The 23040-nt window shown below is 35.1% G+C and overlaps 1 protein-coding gene across 3 annotated transcripts in view; it reads right to left on the bottom strand.

The window, feature by feature from the left end:
* Nucleotides 1–12746: 12746 nt before the first annotated feature.
* LOC128985831 (GTP-binding protein 2) overlaps nucleotides 12747–23040 on the bottom strand; it is a 32805-nt gene continuing 22511 nt past the window's right edge. For all 3 annotated transcript variants that reach the window (XM_054405751.1, XM_054405749.1, XM_054405752.1), the window contains exons 7-10: nucleotides 22910–23021; nucleotides 19283–19470; nucleotides 17403–17605; nucleotides 12747–16738 (exon numbers count right to left, since the gene is read on the bottom strand). In XM_054405751.1, coding sequence (XP_054261726.1) covers nucleotides 16672–16738; nucleotides 17403–17605; nucleotides 19283–19470; nucleotides 22910–23021 — 570 coding nt within the window. In that variant the 3' untranslated portion in view covers nucleotides 12747–16671. The remainder of the gene's footprint in view (nucleotides 16739–17402; nucleotides 17606–19282; nucleotides 19471–22909; nucleotides 23022–23040) is intronic.

Raw genomic sequence — 23040 nt, 5'->3', positions numbered from 1 at the left:
AGGAAGTGGTGAAGGAAGTAGTCAACAAGCTACCGGAGTGTGGGGACTGTTTATGAAGATCAAGGTATCTGCAATCATAAAATGCTATGGGAAGGGAGGGAAACTGGTCCGCGACGTGGGAAATGATGAAGGGAGTAGTCAAGGCGAGCTGTCCGGAGTGTGGGAACTGTTTATGACGATTATATTAAGGGATCTACAATCCTAAAATACTATGGGAAGGGTGAGATGAGGTCCGAGACGTATGAAGTGGTGAAGGCAGTAGTCAAGGTGAGCTGTCCGGAGTGTGGGATCTGTTTATGACGATTAGATTAAGTTATCTACAATCTTAAAATTCTATGGGAAGAGAGGGAAACAGGTCCTCGACGTAAGAAGAGAAGAAGGAAGTAGTAAGGTGAGCAGTGTGGAGTGTGGGAACTGGAAACCGTTTCTAGCAGATTAATGTATCTGCAATGCTTAAATGCTATGAGAAGGGATGGAAGCATCCCCACGACATAGAAAATGGCGAATGAAGTAGTAAAGGAGTCAGTGCGGAGTGTGGGGAATGTTTGTGGCAATTAGATTAACGTATCTAAAATACTAAATTGCTATGGAAAGTGATGAAAACAGGTCCACGATGTAGGAAATGGCTTAGAAAGTAGTAAAGTATGAGCATAGTGTGAAAACCGTCTGTGGCAGTTAGATTGATGTATCTTTGATCCAAAAATGCTATGAGAAGGGAAGGAAACAAGTCTATGACGTAGGAAATGGTGAAGGAAGTAGTAAGGCCTGCAGTGCAGAGTGTGGGAACTGTCTTTTGCAATTACATTAATGTATCTGCAATCCTAAAATGCTATGGGAAGAGAGGGAAATAGGTCCACGACGTAGGGGGGGCGAAGGAAGTAGTAAAGGTGAGCGTGTTGAGTGTGGTTATGGATTAATGTATCTGCAATGCTAAAACGCTATGGGAAGAGACTGTAGACTGTAGGGTAAAATAATTACGAAGCACGCATCGATACATATTTCGATACATGCTATCGTTTACAATAGAAATTTACAACTGAGTTGACGAACAGGTGATTTTTACTCCATAGAGGATAAAAACTATTTTTACTTCCTAAAGAGTAAAAATGCGACTTTAGACCCGCAACGCATGCATTAAAAACGACTGGTATTACTGCTGTATGACCAAAACAATATAATATAAACCCTTGATGACTCCGCTCAATTTTGTGGATGCCTCTGCGAACGCCACCTAGTATTATGATCAGAGGTAAACAAATATTGTTATTAGTGTTATAGACTTCTTACAAAAGACATGTTCATGTTATAAATTTTAGTTCATTCCTAATTATTATTATGAAGAAAACTATAGACGGTCGTGATACATGGCGCAGCGTGATGCAAACCTACAGATCCAACAGGAAATTGAAGAGAACAGACATTTCAAAGAAATCAAATCCATGTCAAGCCTCCAGGCAATTTTTCCTTCAACCCCTATGATTGGAGTGCGTGGAAGAAACACTTTGAAAGCTACAGGTCAGTCATCGATCTACATAAATCACCTGGGAAAAGGCAAGTTGACATTCTTTGCTAATGTATGGGGGGATAAGGCTGAGGAAATATTTGATTCCTTTAATCTAAGCCCTGATGAGTTGGAAAATTATGAATTGATTATGGGAAAATTCGAAAACCATTTCGTTCCTAAAACAAACATAATTTATCATCGTGCTAAATTTCTTATTCGAAAAGAGGGATCCTCAGAGTCTGCTGAAAACTTCATCACGGACTTTCATACTCTTGCAAAACCATGCAATTGGGGAGATTTAAGGGATGAAATGATTCTCATGCATAACTTATCGTTGGAATGAATTATCAAAACCTTAGTGATCGCTGATCGCTTACAGTTACAAAGCTCACTAAAATTAGAAACTGCAGTTGATGCTCTTCGTAGTTCAGAGGCATTAGTTAGGCGTTAGGCAAAAACTTGACCTAGCTGATCCCTCCGTTGATCGGGTAAAATTAAACACCACTTCCAAAAAGTCTTTTTGTAAGAAAACTGTTTCTAATAACCATGGAAAATACAATACAGAAAACCTATGTAAATGGTGTGGGAATACTCCATCCCATCGCCGAGGCTTGTGTCCTGCCAAAAATGTTTGGTGTAACAACTGTAAACCAAACGGTCACTTTGCTAAAGTTTGTTCTAAGCAAAAGGTTAATGAAGTCAGTAGTGAACCTCAGTTTGTTAATCAATATTGTACAAATTCATAAAATTCTGAAGAATTCATAGGTCAAATTACCGAAAACAGTGCTCTTAACCCTGAATCTTGGGAAATTGACCTCAGGATTAATGATTCTGACATTATTAAGTTTAAAATTGATACCGGAGCAGACGTTTCGGTTTTGCCAGCTAATATCAAGCTAAACTAAAAAGTTCCATTGCAAAATACCTGTAAAAGACTTTTAGGAGCCGATGGGACTCAGTTAGCTGTACGAGGGATGGTAAATGTAAAGTTAGACTAAGAACAAATCTTGTTTCGGCGTTTTTATGTAGCGGAAAAATGTAAAACACCACTCCTAGGTAAACCAGCCATTGAAAAACTAAACCTTCTACAAGTTGTCCGAAGTGTGTCTTCAACTTCGACGAACTGGTACGAAAAATATCCATCTCTTTTCAGTGGTTTAGGGAAAATGAATGGAGCTTATGAAATTGAGCTGAAAATGGGAGCAAAGCCATTCTCAATTACAGTGCCTCGATGAATACCTCTACCATTATGGTCAAAAACCAAGGAAGAGATCGAAAGAATGGTAAATATGGAGGTCATAACTCCAGTAGACCATGCTACACCTCGGTGTTCTCCGATGGTCGTCGTACCAAAGAAAGACAGCGGTAACGTCCAGATATGTGTTGATCTTTCAAAACTAAACCAAAGTGTTCGGCGGCAGTTACATCCAATTCCAGGGATAGAATACACAATAGCACAGATCAAAGGAGCTTAATGTGTTCTCAAAGCTATAGACGCCAATCACGGGTTTTGGCAAATTCCTTTGGAAGAAAAATCACAAGATCTCACCACTTTTTTGACACCTTGGGGACGATTTAAGTTCAAGGTCCTACCCTTTGGCATTACATCAGCTCCGGAGTATTTTCAGAAACGCATCCATGCTGCTCTTGGTGATCAAAGAAATGTAAAAGCTTACATTGATGATATCCTAATATGGGGAAGCACACAAGTCGAGCATGACAAGGTTTTGATGGAGGTTCTGGAAAAGCTTCAAAAGAAAGGCTTTACCTTGAATAAAGAGAAAACAGTCTTTTCACAGCCAAAAATTAAGTTCCTTGGCTTTGAACTGTGTGCTGATGGTATTTCTCTTGATCAGGAGAGAGTTAAGGCTATTTCTGAGATGGAGCCTCCAACTGATGTGAAAGGTGTACAAAGATATCTTGGAATGATCAATTTTAGTGGAAGAATTATTCCAAATAGGTCTGAGATTTTGAAGCCTATTCACGAGCTACTCAACAAAAATAATGAATGGATATGGGACAAACCACAACAAAAAGCTTTTGATACTATCAAAAATAGTCTTCTTACCACGGCTCCTCAATTAGCTTTCTATGACCCTAATCTCCAAACAATGATTTCATCTGATGCATCATCATTTGGTATCGGCGGAGTATTGTTGCAATGAGAAAAAAGTGGCACATTCAAACCAGTATAAGCTACATACATATATTGTTCTCTCACTGACGTAGAAAGAAGATATTCCAACATAGAACGAGAAGCTCTGGGAATCGCCTGGGCATTCGTGACAAGTTGAAAGACTACATAGTTGGTAAGGACATAATAATCGAGACAGATCATAAACCACTTTTGAAGATTTTGACGTCAAAAAACTTAGATGAATTAACTCCACTGTAATGAAAGTAAACCCAGATTAATTGTAATCAGAATAAAGGGTTTTATTAATCTGAAAACTGAACTATTAGTCCAGTGCAATTAGGTTATGACCCGGACAAAATTGATAACAGGCTGAAAATTTGTGGAAATGTTCAAAACAATGTCCTGAGTGGCCCACACAAAGTCCCAAGAAATCCCAGGTGGGGAACGGCCGCCATTTTGAAAAAACTGCCGCCATCTTGGAAATTTAGATTTCTTGCTGTATCTTTTGAAGTAATTGTCCGAAAGACCTTATTTATGTCTCAAATTAAACGTTTTGGGCTCATGTATGAGGGTAATATATAATTAAAGAGTTTATTATGTTCTAAGCATAAATTTGATTTATATTAACCTAAAAATATCTATAATAATGATATAGATACGGTTATGTCCCCCCTTTTATACAAATTGTGGATATTTATAGGCATGCAAGGTGGATGCGATGCTCCCTGGTGTGGATTAAAGTCCGCACTAGTGAGTACTATGACTATCCGCAGTACTATCCTGATAATTAGACCAATTCGTTAATTACAAGGAAAAATTGTGGTTCAGATTCCACTATAAACTGTAGGTCCCTTAGTTGCCATTAGCTGTATGGGCTATTAATTAACATCTGTGTCTAAGGAACATGTCGGCCTTAGTCACTAACAAGACTACAAGATCGCGCCACTCATCCTACACTCATCCTTCCCTCATATTTGGTTAAAATACGCACATAGCGGCGTCCCCATCTAAAATAATTGATATAAATATACAAAATATATACAAGATAAGTTTTTTTCTCTTTCTCGCACCCCACAATGCTTAGTCTTTGGAATTGGTTAGATATAAATATAATATCCATTTAACTATGATAAAGCTTTAAAGAGGAGACAACTAATACAGCTCATGCAATTATTATTGCTGCAGCTCGACCACGATCTTTCATATTGCCCCTGCTGCTCGACCTTCACAGACGGTATGGCTCAAAGTTGCCGTTAGACATTCTATCGTAGCTCGGAGTTTGCTCGACATACAAGAAGGTTAATTATGAGACTTCAATAGCTGATAATTTATCACCTTCAATAGATGACGAAGCTTACGTTCATAATGTTTTCGACAACGCGGATTACAACGTTAAAACCCTTGATGGACATGGTACTCTTCATGCCATGGGTGGCATTGAGTGCATAACACCAGCCGAAATGTGTCAGTGCAAGTGCTCCTGTACCACGATCTACAATCCCTAAAGCAAAAAGTGTCCTTCTATCTCATGGCTTTCAGCCAGTGACACCTTACCAATGTCCGCTTAAGCCTGCGATATCTTTAGTAGTGTTGGGAGATGTCAGTACAGCCCTTTCTGAACCAAAAATAGTTGTAGATGCTTGTCTTGCTGACACCCTATGGCTCATTAACCACCAACTGAGTGACAAACCAAGTGCAGGTTAAAATGGATTCATGGATACAGTACAACGACCCTTATGGTCTTAATTGTACCACGATGCATGGATACTGCACTGGACACGGATGTGCCAACCGCGCTAGTTACACCGAAGATTACATCACCGACAATATTATTTAACAGCGAGTAGTTACATTATAAGTTTATATGCAATATTAAAATATAATGGTAATCAATTATAGCAACTATATCTAGATGATTCTATTTTTCATATCGGAACGAACAAAATTATTAATTGCTTTTTCAAAATTTATTTTATACTTCATTGTTAAATTGTTGCTTTCCTAGTCAAGATGTCCTGTTACCAATGTTGCTCTGCTCCTGCCATAGATTTAAGTTAGTTAAATATTCTGTTAAAATGCATGTTGTTACCATTTAGGCTTCTTGAATCCACATTGTATATTGGTGATGTTGCCGTTGGAATAAATAAATAAATAACAAATTACAGCATTTAGGTGAATAAAAAGTCAATACCCCCCTCTCTAATATTTTCTAAATGAATATTAATGTAACAAAGAAAATTAATGTAACAATATCGTGATTAAACTTTTGACGGGCTACCATTTTGGATAGAGAAGATATAGCGAACTCTGGTTTTCACCATTCTTTAAGTTTTTGTAAACACTTCAAGATGAGTTGTCACTTGAATAGGATTTACAATTTTTGAGTTACCCTTAAAATCCCCTCTTTTTTGGGGACACTCAAAATCATCAAATGAAACTTCCTACTAAGATTGCAACACCACCAAAAGGATATTTCTGTATATTTACTTAGAAAAATATTAGAGGAGGGGGGGCCTTGACTTTTTAATCACCCCTTATTTAACAGCGTGAATTGCAAGAAATGTCAAAAGGGTTAATGGCTTTAACAAGTCAATTAAGAACAAAAGTGAAAAAGCTTCATTTTATTTTGTAAATTTGTATCATTTTTATAGATATATTTTTAGGTTAATAAAAATAATATTTATGCTCATAACGTATTAAACTCTTTAATTATATACTACCCTCATACATGAGTTCAAAACGCTTAATTTGAGACATAAATAATGCCTTTCGGACTATTACTTCAAAAGATACAACAAAAAAATCTAAATTTCCAAGATGGTGGCAGTTTTTTCAAGATAGCGACCGTTCCCCAACTGGGATTTCTTGGGACTTTGTGTGGGCCACTCAGGACATTGTTCTGAACGTTTCCACCAATTTTCAGCCTGTTATCAATTTTGTCCGGGTCAAGGTCATTTTTTGTCTAACTGCACTGGACTATATGAACAATAATGGAATATATACAAAGCTGAGTATTTACTAATAACATATGACAGTAAACATATTAAATAATCAATCATGTGAGTTAAGTTTAGTTGTATTTATCATTGACTGTAGATTTTATTCACTACACACGTCTACAGAGAATAAGACTAAGAATGATGCGTTACTCATACAATCTTGTATATACTCCTGGAAAACACCTAATAACAGCTGACTGTCTTTCACGGAACCCTCTAAAGGACACTGAAAACTATGACTTAGAGGAGGAACTCACTTACTACGTGAGACAACATTTCCAATGTTCCAACTACTGATGAAAACATACAGAAAATCCTACATTGCCAAAGACAAGATCCAATTTGTATGAAATTACGGAACTTAATCATTGATGGCTGGCCAGAAAAATCTGAAATTCCAGATCAATTAAAGAAATTTTTCAACGTACAGGAAGAACTTTCTGTTGTTGATGATCTTTTATTACGAGGAACAAGAATATATGTTCCAGAAGCATTGAGAGAAGAAATGCTAAAACGAATCCATGTAGGACACTTGGGAATAACAAAATGTAGACTCAGAGCCAGCAACAGTCTTTGGTGGCCAGGGATATCTCTTGAGATTGCAAAGATGGTTGAAAGTTGTCCACAATGTATTCAGCACAGGAAAAATAAAAACGAACCACTTATCCCAGCAGAGTTCCCTTCAAGACCTTGGCAGATTGCAGCAATGGATCTTTTCAAGTTAAGTGGTCAGTGGTTCATCGTGTTAAGATTGTTACTCACGATACTTTGAAATTGCAACCTTACGTTCTTTGACAAGTCATCAAGTCATTGAAAAATGTAAATCAGTATTTAGCCGTCATGGAATTCCAGAAGAAATCAGAACCGACAGCGGAACCCAATTCACCATGCGTCAAGGTTCGGAATTCCAGCAGTTTTCCAAAGACTACAATTTCAAGTTAACACGTTCGCTACTGCAATAGTACGAAATGTTCCATTCACATGGACCAGCGACGCACATATGCGGCGGCTGGTTTCCACCCATAGACTGCCGTCGCATATATGCGACGGCTAGTCACATTAAAATAGACTGCCGACGCATATGTGCGTCGGGGTTCTAATGTTTTTAAAATGCTTATATCTTTGTAGTGGTCTATTTGAAGGCACTGAATTCCATGCAGTGGTCTACAGAGATGTCTGACGCACAACTGCGTCGCTTGGTCTGTGGATATGATGATTGGTGACGTCATATAATAGTTGGACAAACTGGTCTTTACTTTTCTGCATCACTGTATGTATGTATGCAGTTTGTATGCTGCATTATCCTATGTAGCTTTTATATTTGTTCAGTTATAAACTGTTCTTGAATAATATGTTTATTTCTTTACTTACTTTCACCTTAAAACACAAAAAAATGAACTGTCGCATATATGCGACGTTTAGTCTATTTCAAGAAAACTATGATAATTTTCACTATCTTCTTCGCTGTAGACCGGGTGTCGCAAATATGCGACATTACAAAAGGTTATAAAAAATACAAATAAAAAAGAATAATTTATTTGCAAACACGATTGTAGCGTATTACAATGTAAATGATCACTGTTTTACAGGTTTTCGCCCGTGGTCTGTGTGTACTGTTATCCAAGTGACAGTCGGTCTATGTGTAAGATTCAAATGTATACCTCGGTCTGTGGCAATGACCGCGGAGTCGCATATATGCGACGCTCAGCGAACGTGTTAAAGACAAGTATAGCCCTCACTTCCATCAGAGTATTGGAGCTGCAGAGGCTGCAGTGAAGATAGCAAACTGCATCCTAAAGAAAAATAAAGAAGACCCTTACCTGGCACTCTTATCATACCGTAATACTCCAATATCAAATGGGTATAGCCCTGCACAACTACTAATGGGACAACATTTACGAGATAACCTACCAGCAGTTTTGCCAGGACTCTTGACAGAAAAGCCAGACTTGAGTGACTTGAAACAAAAGGAGAGGATCTACAGGGAAAAGTACAAGAGAAATTATGACTCCAAATCTCTTGGAAGTTTGAAATCTGGAGACAGTGTTTGGATATCTGACTTGGGAAAACCTGGAACGGTTGTAAAAACAGCAACTTAGCCACGATCATATATCGTCAGGACTGATACAAGAGACCTAAGAAGAAACCGTTTCCATCTTCTACCATTTCCCAATGACTTGAAAAGTACACCATCACGAGACAATGTGACAGAAGAAAATTCAACAAGTGTCTGTACCAGAAGTCCAAAACCACGAGAGGACAACTCAAGTTACAAGACTAGACACGGGCGTCAAGTACATCCTCCAAGGAGACTCGATCTTTAAGGAGGGGGATGTTTCAAGACTGCAAATAAAACATGTGTTTTATTTAGGATATTATATTATGATCAGAGGTAAACAAATATTGTTATTAGAGTTATAGACTTCTTACAAAAGACATGTTCAAATAAAATGTTATCAATTTAGTTCATTTTAAATTATTATTATCATGAAAACTATAGACGGTCGTGATACATCAATACAATTTATTTTTATTGATTTCTAGAAATAAGGAATTCAATAATGAATTTGTGAGGGATTTTTATCGCTAAAGATAACTCAATAAGCAAAAAAGTTGTTAAAAGTTGTCGAAAGCTGTATACAAATTGTTGTATACAAATTGTTGTATACAAATTTTAAAACATTTTGATTTAAACTTAATATTACAACAATTTTGATATAAGATTGAAACAATTTTAAAATTGTTTAACAATCAGTTTTTTGAAGTTTAAAAAAATTAGTTTTAATACAAGCTGTAAACTGTTTTACAACAATTTTAAAATTGTTTAGCAATCAGTTTTTGGCAGTTTAAAAGATAAGTTTTAATACAAGTTATAACTGTTTTACAACAATTTTAAAATTACATATTTTTAAATTATATTGAGTTTTAGGTACCGGTACCTCAGCTAACCTCTATATGACCTAAAACTAGAGTTTTTCCTTTTTTTTAAAAACAACATTTTTATTACTGTTTATTTCACCAGTTTACATTGGTATTTTGTATAATCCATAATGTTCATACATGTGATACATTTTAGAGATATTTTGCATTTTATTTACCTGTATTGATGTATATTGATTTATATTTACATCTAACATATTTAAAAAAATATTCTCTATTGATATCAATGAACGATTTGTTTGCTCTTAATGATCTATATTGATACCATTATATGTTTATAGATGTCTAGTGATATGCATTGACTAAGTTTTCAGTGATGTCTATTTGTAATGATATCCATGAGCATCTATTGATTTATATTGATGTCTTCCACTGATAGCACGCGTCACGCATCAATCAACCCATGGGAAATGTTTGTGACTCTTACGGGTTGTATTCGTTTTTTATGTTTGTGTTCGTGTCCGTATTCGTATTTGTGTCCTCGTAGTTTAAATGTGCGTATGAATGACAACTTTTGACCTCCTTTGACACCTGAAGAAAGCCCCCTGAGGGCTGAAACGCTGAAACTGCAGTAGTGTAATACTACACTGGAAGGATCACATGACAGTTAAGGTATTTAAACTATTTAAAAAAAATGAATTTTCTGAAATTTCTTTTCTTTTTTTTTGTTAGTGCTAAAGCTGTTTAGCTGCTAACTCATGCTTTCCAATTTTCATTTTATTTATATAAATATCATCAAATTTACTTATTGTTTAATGTAAAACAGATTGTAAATAAAACTTTGTTACAATAACAAAAACTAAATAACCTGTTGCTCGAAATCGAGCAAAACTGCAACTGGTAATAAAAAAATAAACAACTAAAAACATAAACAGCAAGACCTCAATCAAAGAGTAATTCTAAAGTCTATGACTGATGACTTTTGTCTGGTGGTACTCTGTTTTCAGCTTTAAAAATAGCGGCAAAATTTATACAGGTCGCATCATTGTAGCGAGGAAAGCCAATTATTTTGTCTCTTATTATGTACATAAGAATCTCCCTTAACTCATCGGAGCTCTCGTCCCTACACATTTCTGCCACAGTTTTAAAAGATTGGGCAAATGGGTTGGCAATGTGACCCTATTTCCCACATATTTTATCATTGAATCTTTTCCTTTCAAGTGTCATGGATCTTGAAATTGTAGATTCCCTAGGTATGATCCTCTCATCTAAATGAGCTTCAGAGCTGACCATGGCAAAGGCGGAATTGAATTGACAAATTTTATCCTAATAATTTCTATATCCAAGCCTCACAGCCCTGATTTCAGATTGGGAGTTTCCAATAAGTTCCTGAAAGTATGGTGAATTCCGCAGATGAGGTAAATGGTTCTCTCATTTATGGCTACAAAGAGTAATAATTGAACTGTATCGGCCAGACTTTTTTTGCTTAAAATGTAAGCCACCACAATGTAAACATTTAAAGTTCATTTGTCAAGGTTAGACGTATCCCACACGATGGTTGCCACTCTGTAAATCTTCAAATGATACATTGGGAGATTGATGCAAGCGGCCACGTTCGCGTTTCCTCCAGCCACTCACAGCCTTCGTCTTACTGGTAGCATATTATTTTAAATTTAGATGAATTACGAAAGTTAACAAAACAACAGAAAACACTACAACAGAATTGTTATACACCTTGTAAGTTACATGATATTGTGATGTAACTGCACTGGAAATAATCACTTTCAAACATTCATTTCATCACACCAAACTGTAACCAAAACAACACGATAATTCAGTAAAATATGATGTAAGGTAAATACATTCAACTATTTACAAACAATTTGTTGTCAAGTCTTGATAGGAAACTCTTTATTTAAGAAACAGATATAGTTAACAGATGTTTAGATAAAAATATAGAATTCCGGCTTTCCTCTGGAATAAATAAGTCCTGCAGTCTATGGTCAAACTTAAAAACTAAAAAGAATTAAATATTTATTCTTAAACACTTTGTTGTCTAGTCTCTTCATTATGAACCAGACTTAGTTAACAGATTGAAACAAAATATAAATTCCAGCTTTGCTCTGGAAGTTTTAAGTCCCGCAGTCTGTGGTTAACCTTAAAAACTATTTCAAACTACGTCCATATGTTATTTGTAAACAAAGGGAAATGAGTTTAATCAAATGTCAACAGATGGCGCCACCTTCCAAACTTTAGCCCTTAACTGTACTTAAGTGATGCCATTTCTTAATATTCTGAGACGTATTTGCACATCTACATGAAAATACCTTTAATTTGATACCTCAAACGTTAAAATCCATCAAGCGGTTATCGAGCTACGACTGTGAAAAGAATACTGCTTGCGTATTAATATATAGATAACAGTTTGCTACAAACATTAACTGACTTGGTTGAAATGAAATATTTAGGCTACTATTTGAATTTGGGTTGGCGTAAATATTACAATGGAAAAAAGCGAGAGAGCCTGGATAATTTGATATACTAAAAAGAAAACTGAATTAATACTGTGCTGCATTTTTTAGTTATCATTGAAAGAGCCAATTTGCAAACTATGGAAACATAGGAAAGTCATAGAACACCACCAAGGAGAAGAAATAGAAATAATGATTTTTTTTATTTAGAAAATTGTTATTATGGACAACCTAATGCGGCATGAGCAAGGCCATTTGTAGAAAACACTAATAAACAAGATCAGCTTTTGAAAATTGATAAACTATTTACAAGAAATGTAGATTATATCAATCTGTTATGTACATCTTGAGTATTTCTATAACCTTTTGAGTTGAATCTGTTAAAGTCATCAGAAATTATGACCGTTATTCGTTTTAAAATAACACCTGTAATACTAAGCAATTGCTCGAATTCAAGCAACAGAGGATTGATAAGTCTATGCCCTGTCGGATATATATTTATTTAAGTCCCACCTTTACATTCTAGAACACTAGGTTTGTAGCTGTTTTACAGGTAGGACGCCCGGAACTGTTTTACACATTACTTGAGGCTAGTCCTAGAGGGTTGCAGCATTATCACATGGATCAAATCCATTGGTGATTGGTGGGATTTGAACCCAGTACCTCGGGCACCTGTGACCTATGTGACCACTACCAGCTTGCTGCCCACCCAGAGGATATTGTAACTAATGGATTGGGAGAAAGAAGACCATGACTTAAAATATGTAATAATAAATGTTTAATTTATCATTAAAAAAAGTTAATTTGTATAAAGTCTATGTTTGTCTGTTATAGTAGAGTAGTTAAAATATGTTATGTACACAAACAATTGATGGACTAAGTTTATCTAGAGTATACAATTCATAGAATTGTACAATGTTAATCATAATAGTTTTATTAATCGAATATGATCTATATAATATTCACATTGGCTTTGATATTTTTAATGTAACTTACATCAAACATTACACATTGACACAGCCACATGTTAAATATTAACACACCTTTTGCCCTTGGCCATGACTTACCAGAAAGTATGTACAATATTGATTTGTTAGGTAAATAAATTAAAATTTGCTTGTCTAACACACTAGTAAAACTAGCAAATATACAAATACAGTAACCTAATATTCGTAATTACTTATTTCAAATTCCACAAATAATTAATTCACAATCTCTTACCTACAAACATCACACTTTGTAACACTCTAAATTATGATTCAATAAAAAATAAAAAAACTAGCTTAATGAGACGGCTAATGAGACCATGGTTGAAAAAGGTAGTCTAATACTGTAAATAATCTACTTTTAAACAAAATGAGATCTAATGATATACTGAAAATGTCACTACAATATTTGGGTAACTATATGTTAGTATTTTGTGTAGCATTCTACTTATTAGAATTTTATTAGGAGAATATCTTTCTACCTTCATCTTGAAACCAACAACTTTCATGTTGTGAGTTTAGTTTTACAGTAATGTCAATAACAAGAGCAGTTTAAGATATATTTCAACTTTTGATGGTTTGAGGAATCTAAGATGCAGCAAAAATAAAAGCAGTGGATTAAAAATTTAGAACTTTGTAAACTAAAGATCAGACAAAAATAACAAAAGTATATTCTAAAAAAAAGTTATATTTTACTTGCACTAAAAGGCACAAAGTAGAGCATTTGAATTAGCATTTGTACCAACAACCTGTTTGTGCAGTAACCAATTATATAAGTATTACATATATGAAATGTTTTTCTTCTTTGGATGTCTACAAAGTACTTCTTATTATTCCATGTCAAATCCAAAAGTCTATCTATGTCAATCAACAACCTCTAAGGTCCATACTGTTGTTTGGAATGTTCCATCAGTTTACCATTCATGCCTTGGCTATTTTGCCACTGAAATAGTATACTATTTCATAACAAGAGTAGAAAGTAAGTCATAACATATTTAAGACCATGTGTTTAAAGCTCGAGATTTGACTCGTATTTTGAATGTTACTTTTTGACACACCACAAAGACTATTCATTTTAGCGAATTTCCCTATAGGGCTATTACTGTAGGTGGCATGGTAAGACCTAGACCCGGGACCGATTTACTTTTTTATTATGATGTCCCCAGAGGCCAAAAACACCATTCGTTAAAATTTATATATATATATGTGTCCGTGAACGCGATAACTTGAGTAATATTTGTCCGATTTTGATGAAATTTGGTTTAAAGGTGTAAAGCAGGATAAACTTGAATGCGAACCAGCATGATCGGACTATGGGAACGGGGGTTTATGGGGGGTTTTATGGGGTAAAAATAGGGTTTTCCCATTTTTGACCCTAAAAACACAAAATTACACAATTACTTTCCAAACCATTATGTAGAGCTTAAAGAAACAAATAATTCAGTATGTTGAAGGGTTATTAAGCGCCTAAGGGTTACGGAGAAAATTCAAAAAAATTGTAATTTTAAAATTCCCATGTTATTTTTATGGAGAATAAGTCAACTGTTGTAGTTTGCTTATTCATGAACATATTTTGATCAAATTTGGAAAATACGTTAATTTCTTACTAAACTACAGTACCTATTAACATTTTACATTAAAAACACTTTTTTACCCTCCCTGTTGCAGCAAACCTAAGTACTCGTTAAGCTAATTCTATTTAAAGAGGGAATAAATGTGATATATTTAAGGAAATATTTTAGTGTTACAAATCCAATGAGGCACATGGAAATTTGCTAAGTCTGCAGGTTTGCTGCGGCGGGGGTATTTAAATTTAAATAGGTACACATTTTAATATTTCTTCATTACATTTATAAAATTTGTTAAGTTAGGCTAGTCATTCTATTTTAAGTTGAAATTTACACATATTGTAAATTTGCAAACTAAAATCATTGATGAAACATTAACAAATGTTGTTTATATCAGCATATTTCATTTTTAAAATTTTTTCGTCCAATGCACATTATTCACAGAATTTTGAACAAAAAATACAAACAAGAAAATAACAATAATAAATACCATTGCGGATTCTCTAAATTTATTGTAAGTTATTAAATTTAGATGCAGTTAGATGGGCCTTTCCAGTAACAGGAAGGACCTTATACAAACATAAGGCAAAATTGATTTACAAGAGCTCATAAATATTTCATAGACATCACTTAAGATTGATTTTTATTTCAGTTATACAGCAATCAAATGTTTCAATATCTATATTCATTAAGCTAATTGGCTTTATTATAAAGTTGTTAACAAATAAAATATGCAATGAATGGAAAATCCCTAATGCTGTGACTTATTGTAGTTATCTGTTTGTTCAATTCAAACATACCATAATGCACAGCATCAGAATTGTGAGTAAAACCTAGTTTTAGCTAGGCTAATTTACCACAACAAAATTAATTGTAGGCTTATTATAACCTTTTTTTTCAACCTTGCTATGCAAAAAAACTAATAGAATATTGATAACACAGGTCATGACCATGACTGAAAGCATAAAAGTTTATATTTGAAACATTTGAACATTTGGAACAGGCATAGTTGACTGTTAAAGCAATCTTTATGTAAAATAAATGTAGTTGGCAGTAACAAACCAAGGCTAATGCAGTTTAACTTAACTAAATAACCAAACATTATGTAATTTTTTCTTATGAAATATTAGAATTAAAATTTAAGTACTGGCAGCAATTGTCAAATAAAATACTATTATTTCTTATACCACTGTCCTATTTATAAAATCACGTTTATAAATTAGTCATAAATGAGCAAAAAAATCACAGCACGTGAAGTGTTTTACCCAACTCTGGAATCTGAAGAAATCATCTAGATTCAATTGTTGACTGGGGTTTAAATTAATATTGTAATCAGTTTGTTTGATTTAGTATGGAAAATATTCTGAATTTTTGAATTACGAACATCATTATTTAGTTTACTGCATTAAATAAACACACAAGGTTGTGAAGGCATGGGCAAACAGCAAGTGTTAGATAAACAAAAATAAATCATAAAGGATTCAGAATCAAATTCAAGATTATTGGATTTGACCATCACTACAACACATCATTTAACAAACTATCTCAAACATTAAAATAAATTCTTATTTATGTTTAACATATCTATGTGGTTTATATTTAGAGCCTTGATCAACATAATTGAATCCATAATACAAACTAAAACCGGAACTGCTGTTTTTTTAAGTCTTCAATTTCTTAAACCAACTGTTTTTTTATGAACTGCAGGCAATACTATTCACAGGAATTATTTACGTACTTAAACTAATCATAAAATAAAATACTTAAAATAAACATAGAAAGCTCAGATTCCCAAATGTTATAAACCTTTTTTACAAGTCACTAAAGCAGTAAATACGACTTAAAAATATTACTGTTAAAAATTGGTGATGCAAATATATTACTTAGGTGGGTAGTTTAGCAATTTGAACAATCAATATTAAAATGTAAATTAATATAGTAATTCAGACAAAATATTTTAAAACTTTCAGCAACAGATCGAAGATTATCACATGTTAAAAGTGAAGTTCTGACATTTGAAATCTTCATTTTGAACTGTCATTTCATAGATGTATAAAAAAAGCTGTCTCCACGTCACTGGGTGCAGAGAAGCATATCAGATCCAAGTTGTCAAGGCCAACAAGTGCTCAACCTGCATGGACTTCAAGAGGGAAAACTTGAGTGATTTTCCCAATGCCTTTAGTGGTTCCCTCCCTGAAACAAGAAATTGAGTTAAATTAGCTTTGTAACTCTTGGGAGAGATCATTAAAAAATTTAGTTGTATTAGTAACAGTCAAAGGTCAAATACTGTACATACTCTGTGGCCTTCCTGTACATACTCCTAGTTTATGCAACTTGGCTTACACAAACACAAAAAATTATTTATATTTTGGCGTCTATCTACACTAGCGGCACTATTTTAACACTTTTGGTAAGGGAATGGTTTAAGTCCATAAGACCTGGTTTAAAAGCAGTATTAATTTATAGCCTGATGACGAGTCAACAGCTGGGTCGAAAAAATAATCTTTCTCAGGATTGAATTGGCAATTTTAGTAAGTAATAATGATGGCATGATTGATTACCTGATGGAGGTGGCAGTATATGAATAGTCCTGGCCATATATATTTGGGTTCTTTTTACACATCACCGTACTGATACATAATGCACCTTTTATAGTGATTAGTTATGACCATCGATGTAGATAGTCTAACTGGAATCGGGGCCTGGCACGAGAATACAGCCACTGTTGTGTCCGTCACAGTGGCGGCAGACCGTTTTTTATTACCTGCTGCGCGTGATCTATTTAGACTAGCCTGTATACGTTGAGTGTGACCTGAAGGAAATCAAGGAACTATAATATATGAAAATTTGTACAAACCTGAAGAGCAGTCGCATGCCGACTCTGACATACTCTGGGTGTCTAAGGAAGCGGAAAAGTACACTGGCCTTCTCATTTGTTTGGATACCACCGGTAGCCATGATACCTTCAATCCTAGCAGTCTGACGGACGTTGCCGATGTGTACAGTCATCTGGAACCCAGGGTGGATGGCAGTGGAGTGGAACAGCACACACACTGTTGCCTACACAAACGCACACTAACACATGAGGAGGAAGACACAAATGAAGCATTGGGAGTGGAAAATGAGAGAAAAATATACTGTGACTCTATGGGTTTACATTCTCCTCTAGGGACTTATACACAGTAAACAAGATATAAATCCCTTTCTTATAAACATGTACCAAAGGCACTGCTTCTCCTTTGGTAGATAGTTTATTTAAGTAATAATAGACTTAAAATAACTTTTGCAAAATTGATTTAACTCACAATATTACCATAAGACATTATTTTAATGATCACGTACAACAATTTGACTATCAATTTCAGTTTACTTTTAGATTAAGATCATTCAAGTGTCAAACGAAATTGTATTTTTATTTGAGTTTCATGTTATAATCCTATACTCTAATACACGAACACTAGAAAATACTGGTATGAATCATAAACATAAACAAATTACGTTTTTGGCCCGAAAGTAAACAAAATCCCTATATTAATATTAGCATTAATTAACGTATGGTTTTGTTTTGTTTACTTTCGGGCCAAAAACGTCATTTGTTTATGTTTATGATCCATACCGGGTCTTTTCTAGTATTCGTGCTCTAATACGAGCAATGTCTGTTTGCCTGTCTGTCTGTAATATATATCTCGAAATCAAAATCCATCAGAAGGATTTTGACTAAATTTTGGAATCAGGAACTTATAGCCCTGAACCGTGATTGGGTACAGCCACTACCTCAGAAAAATTTGTATATAGCTACACAACTCATTTAAAAATAAAAAAAATTAACATTAACATTGGCCTTATGGGTTGCCAGGTAATGTTAGTAATAACAAGAATAAAGTAAAAAAAAAGGCTTTTGTCATGTGTTTATAAAAGCCATCCACAGCATTATTTGTGGACCAGTATCGCAGGGAACTGTGAATGTTTCTGACAAATTAATTTGGTAACTAAAAGTCTTAGCGCTGGATGTATAGTTTTAGATCGGAAAACTACAGGAACAGAAATAAATTTGATCATATAATTATAATTATAACAATATTCCAAGTAAATTAAATACATCTAGGGGTTTAAATCGGCATACAACTATTACCGTATGCTAAATCCCAATGAAAAAACAGACAGAATCTCAATTTCTTCAGAAGTAGTAGTGCAAAAGAAAAAATCGTTGCCACAAGCCATTCTAAACTAATATGATTTTGTTCGTATCATATCTTTATCTGCTGTCATTGGAGAGTGTAAGAGTCAAACAACGTGTTTCAATGACTAGAGGGGAGAAACATTCGGTGCGAGTAGCTTAGTCAAGATCATAAAGTGTATCTTATTTTTGTTTAAAATTGCATACTTTTACAGAGTTGTTATTATTTCAGCGATCAAAGTTCTATGGTTTGTAATAAAATGTTTTTCGTAAATTATAAAATGTGTTTGTTTACAAGATTGTTTTAACAATGAAACCCAAACAACCAATTAACCAAGCAAGGCTCGGCCCCCCAGTACTCTTACCTAATTTGTGTAAGGGCTGTTAGTTAAATTTCAACAAAATCTTGCAGATCATTCTGTTATTTGAGTCATCCACTTGTGATGATCATGACTTATATGTACATTTTAGTTTTAATAAGAATATGGAAACTATTAGTTATCATATTTCAAAGGAAAGCCAATTGACTAGTGAGAATATCTCAAAATCCTAAATAATACCTGGAAGAACAGACAACCAGTAGGACACTGGTCGGTACTGATTAGCACCATCCCAGCACGCAGTGCCACTGGTGCACAGTCCAGGCCTAGGGAAGCACTCTGGCTGGCGCGCACTGTGCGACATGGAGCCTTGTTGCGATGTATGGACTGCACCTCCACCGGCACAAACTCCCCAGAGTCCAACGGCCCTGTGCAACATTTAAACACTTTAGAGTAAAATTAATGGAATGAATGAGAGAATAATTTATTCTGAAAGTAATGCAGTGGAGATTAAAAGTAGTGGTAGGATTTTTTGTTATTTCCTTTCATTCTTGTTTAAATTATTTGATCCAATCCATTTTCTAAATAAAAGATGTGTTATTATGCATTCATCATATAGATACAAAATCAGCAGCATGTATATTTAATTGGACAAAATAGCTAAATAAAAAATCTTATACTCTAATATGAGCAAAGTATGTTATACTGTACTGTTATACTGTTCTATGAAATGGCGACCATACATAGTAGGTATTTTAAGCCAAGTATGAATGGGGATGAGTGTAGGATGAGTGGCGCGATCTTGTAGTCTTGTTAGTGACTAAGGCTGACATTCCTTAGACACAGCTGTTAATTAATAGCCCATACAGCTAATGGCAACTAAGGGACCTACAGTTTATAGTGGAATCCGAACCACATTTTTGCCTTGGTAATTACGAATTGGTCTAATTATCAGGATAGTACTGCGGATAGTAGTAGTACTCACCCGTGCGGACGTTAATCCACACTGGGGAGTATCGCATCCACAGTGCATGCCTATAAATATCCACAATTCGTGACCTCCTAGTAGCTGGATTACAGGACGACGCCACCCGTCCCAGTCATGTTTGTCTGTCTGTATGTCTGTCTGTAATATATATATCGAAATCCAGAGGAAGACTAAATTTTGGAATTAGGGACTTGTAGCATTAAAAACGTGATTGACAACAGCCACTACCTCAAGAAAATTTGTATTTTACTACACAACTTAATTGAAAATTTTAAAATTTAACATTGGCCTTTTGGATTGCCATTGCCAAGTAACAAAACAACAAAATAACAAACATGTACAAAAATGAACAAAATAACAAGTAAAAAATGTGAGTTTCCTTTATATTGCTTTTACAATCAAAATAAACTATACCGTGCCATGGCCGCCCTTGGCTCTGTCCCCCGGTACTAATATTCAAATGATATCTATCCATCTATCTATATCCCTTAGAGTGCCAGGCGAGAAATAAAAGTAACGCTCAAAAAATGCCGATGATTTTTCCCGAAGGTCGCGCTAAAAATGCCGAGCGCGATCTGGCGATTTTTAGGTTAAAATTTCGTAAAAATCGAATTTTCGATATTTCGACCAACGAAAATCGATGTATCGCATCTAGTAACTTTCGACTCAATGTTAATATATGGGTTAAAAGAATCCGAGTATCCATTCGGTTGTTATGACAACTGTTTGATCATTACGAAACGTCCGGTCAGCCGGACGTTGGCACTTTTGGCTCGTTCTAAAAACGTCCGGTCGGCCGGACGTCGGCACTTTTGACTCGTTTTAAAAACGTCCGGTTCCCCGGACGTTGGCACTCAAAGGGTTAAATATAATACGTGAAGCCGTTTTTTGTTAACACTACCCTTCCCTTATTTGTAGACCAATTTCGACATTTGAGGTGTCAAAAGATTTTTTTCAATTTTTAGTTTTGCAATACGGTTTTAGAATTTAAAAATTCTTACCCTTAAGGGCACAAGGCGTTCTCGAAGGTCGATTTTCCCCCATAAGAATTACACAGAAAAAAACAGCTTTTTATTAAAAGAAACGCATAGCTTTTATGGGAGCAAATATTGATGTTTGCAATAATCAGTAGGTTACAGACCAATGTAAACAGTTTATCAGTGTTGTTGGGAGAACAGAAAATGCCTTGAGTTCAAAGAAGAAAAATTGAAAATAGGAGGAGACAATTATTAATAAGAGATATTATGCGTATGAGAAGAGTAGAAGAAGATATGCCTGGTCTAACAGTAAGGAATCCAGATAGACACTAACTTGGAGAGGTAGAGATGGATAATATCTTTGCCAGTTCTGCTATACAACTTACTTTGAAATGGGAAAAACACACTAAGAGTATACATAAAATTATAATATATGAAGTACGTTCGGAAAGTAAGTTCCGATTCCCATACTCTCCGGGGTAGTGCTGCGATGGCAGTTTAGCGCATGCGCAGTAGTTACTCTGTATCAACCGGAAGAAAATTGTTTACTCACTATTGTTGTCATACACTTTGTGGCGGTTGTTTGTAATGGCTGTGATAATTGAGAACCCCGCCGATTGTGAAATTTGATCGGTGATTCGTTTTGTTAATGCAAGAAACTTTAAAGCAATTGACATTCACCGACAAATCTGTGAGGTTTATGGGGACAATGTAATGGGCGATTCAATAGTTTGAGAAGATGGGTTCGACAGTTCAAAGAAGGGGGAGATACAGTACATGATGAGGAAAGAAGTGGACGTCCATCTGTGGTAAACGATGATCTGATTAGTGCAGTCAATGAGGAAATTAAAGAAAACCATAAGTTTACGATAAGTGCTTTTACACGTGAATCGTTACAGAAAAACTTGACTTTCGTAAACTTTGGGCACGTTCGGTGCCTAACACCCTTTCTCAACGGGACGAAAACCACTGACGGGCAGGCACTCAAGGGCAGTGCACTTGATTTCTTGACTCGTCATGACGAGAATGGCGATACATTTTTATTGTAGATAATCAGGGGAGACGAAACTTGGGCTGCTTATGATACCCCTGAAACCTAGCGTCAATCAATGGAATGGAGGCACACTACGTCCCTGGCAAAAATCAAACCCAAGCAAATCTTGACACCTCGAAAAGTCATGCGCGTTCTCTGGGACATAAAAGGCATTTTGCCGCAAGGCCAAACAATCAATAAGGATGTTTATTGCAATCAGGGAACCGCGCCGCGCAATACAGAATAAGCGCCGAGGAATGTTCACGAAAGGAGTGGTTTTGATTCATGACAATGCTCGACCACACACTGCAAATGTGACGAAGACACTTTTTCAGGGCTTTGGCTGGGACTTTTTTTACCATCCTCCATACAGCCCTTACCTCGCTCCAAGCAATTTTCATTTGTTTCACAATCTGAAGTCTTTTCTTGGTGGTCAGCGGTTAATCTGCGATGAAGAGCTGAAAGAATGTGTTAACTCATGGTTAACTACACAGGAGGTTATACTCAAACTTGTACCACGCGATTACAAATACCTCAAAAATTGAGTTATGTTAAAAATTTTGTAAGAGTTGTAGATTTTTTTAAATAAATTCATTTCCTGTATCTGTACTTGTTATTATTTTATTTCAAAACGGAACTTACTTTCCGAATTTATCTTGTATAAGATAAAATAAATAAATATATTATACAAAATAATATTTATTATAAATATTTAAATCATACTGGCCTTTTTATGACAAATCTGATATTTGACAATGTATTACCGGTACCACAGTTCCTTTTCATAAAGTGGACAACACAATCTTTAAACCTAATAGAACACCATAAACCAAACAGTTTCCTCCTTTGTTTATACAGACTCAGCTTACCTAATACCAGTTTGGTGCCTTCATTGACAGTCCCTTTTGTCAGTAGTCCACCGACGACAGGTCCAATATCAGGCACTCTGAAACACTCATCTATCTGGAACTCACAAGGCTCCTGTAAACAAACACAAGGG

This window comes from Macrosteles quadrilineatus, unplaced genomic scaffold (genome assembly GCF_028750875.1).
Source record: "Macrosteles quadrilineatus isolate MER2022 unplaced genomic scaffold, UCM_ALF_1.0 Scaffold_2__2_contigs__length_208266976, whole genome shotgun sequence".
Lineage (NCBI taxonomy): Eukaryota > Metazoa > Arthropoda > Insecta > Hemiptera > Cicadellidae > Macrosteles > Macrosteles quadrilineatus.
This window is presented reverse-complemented; position numbering and strand designations above follow the sequence as displayed.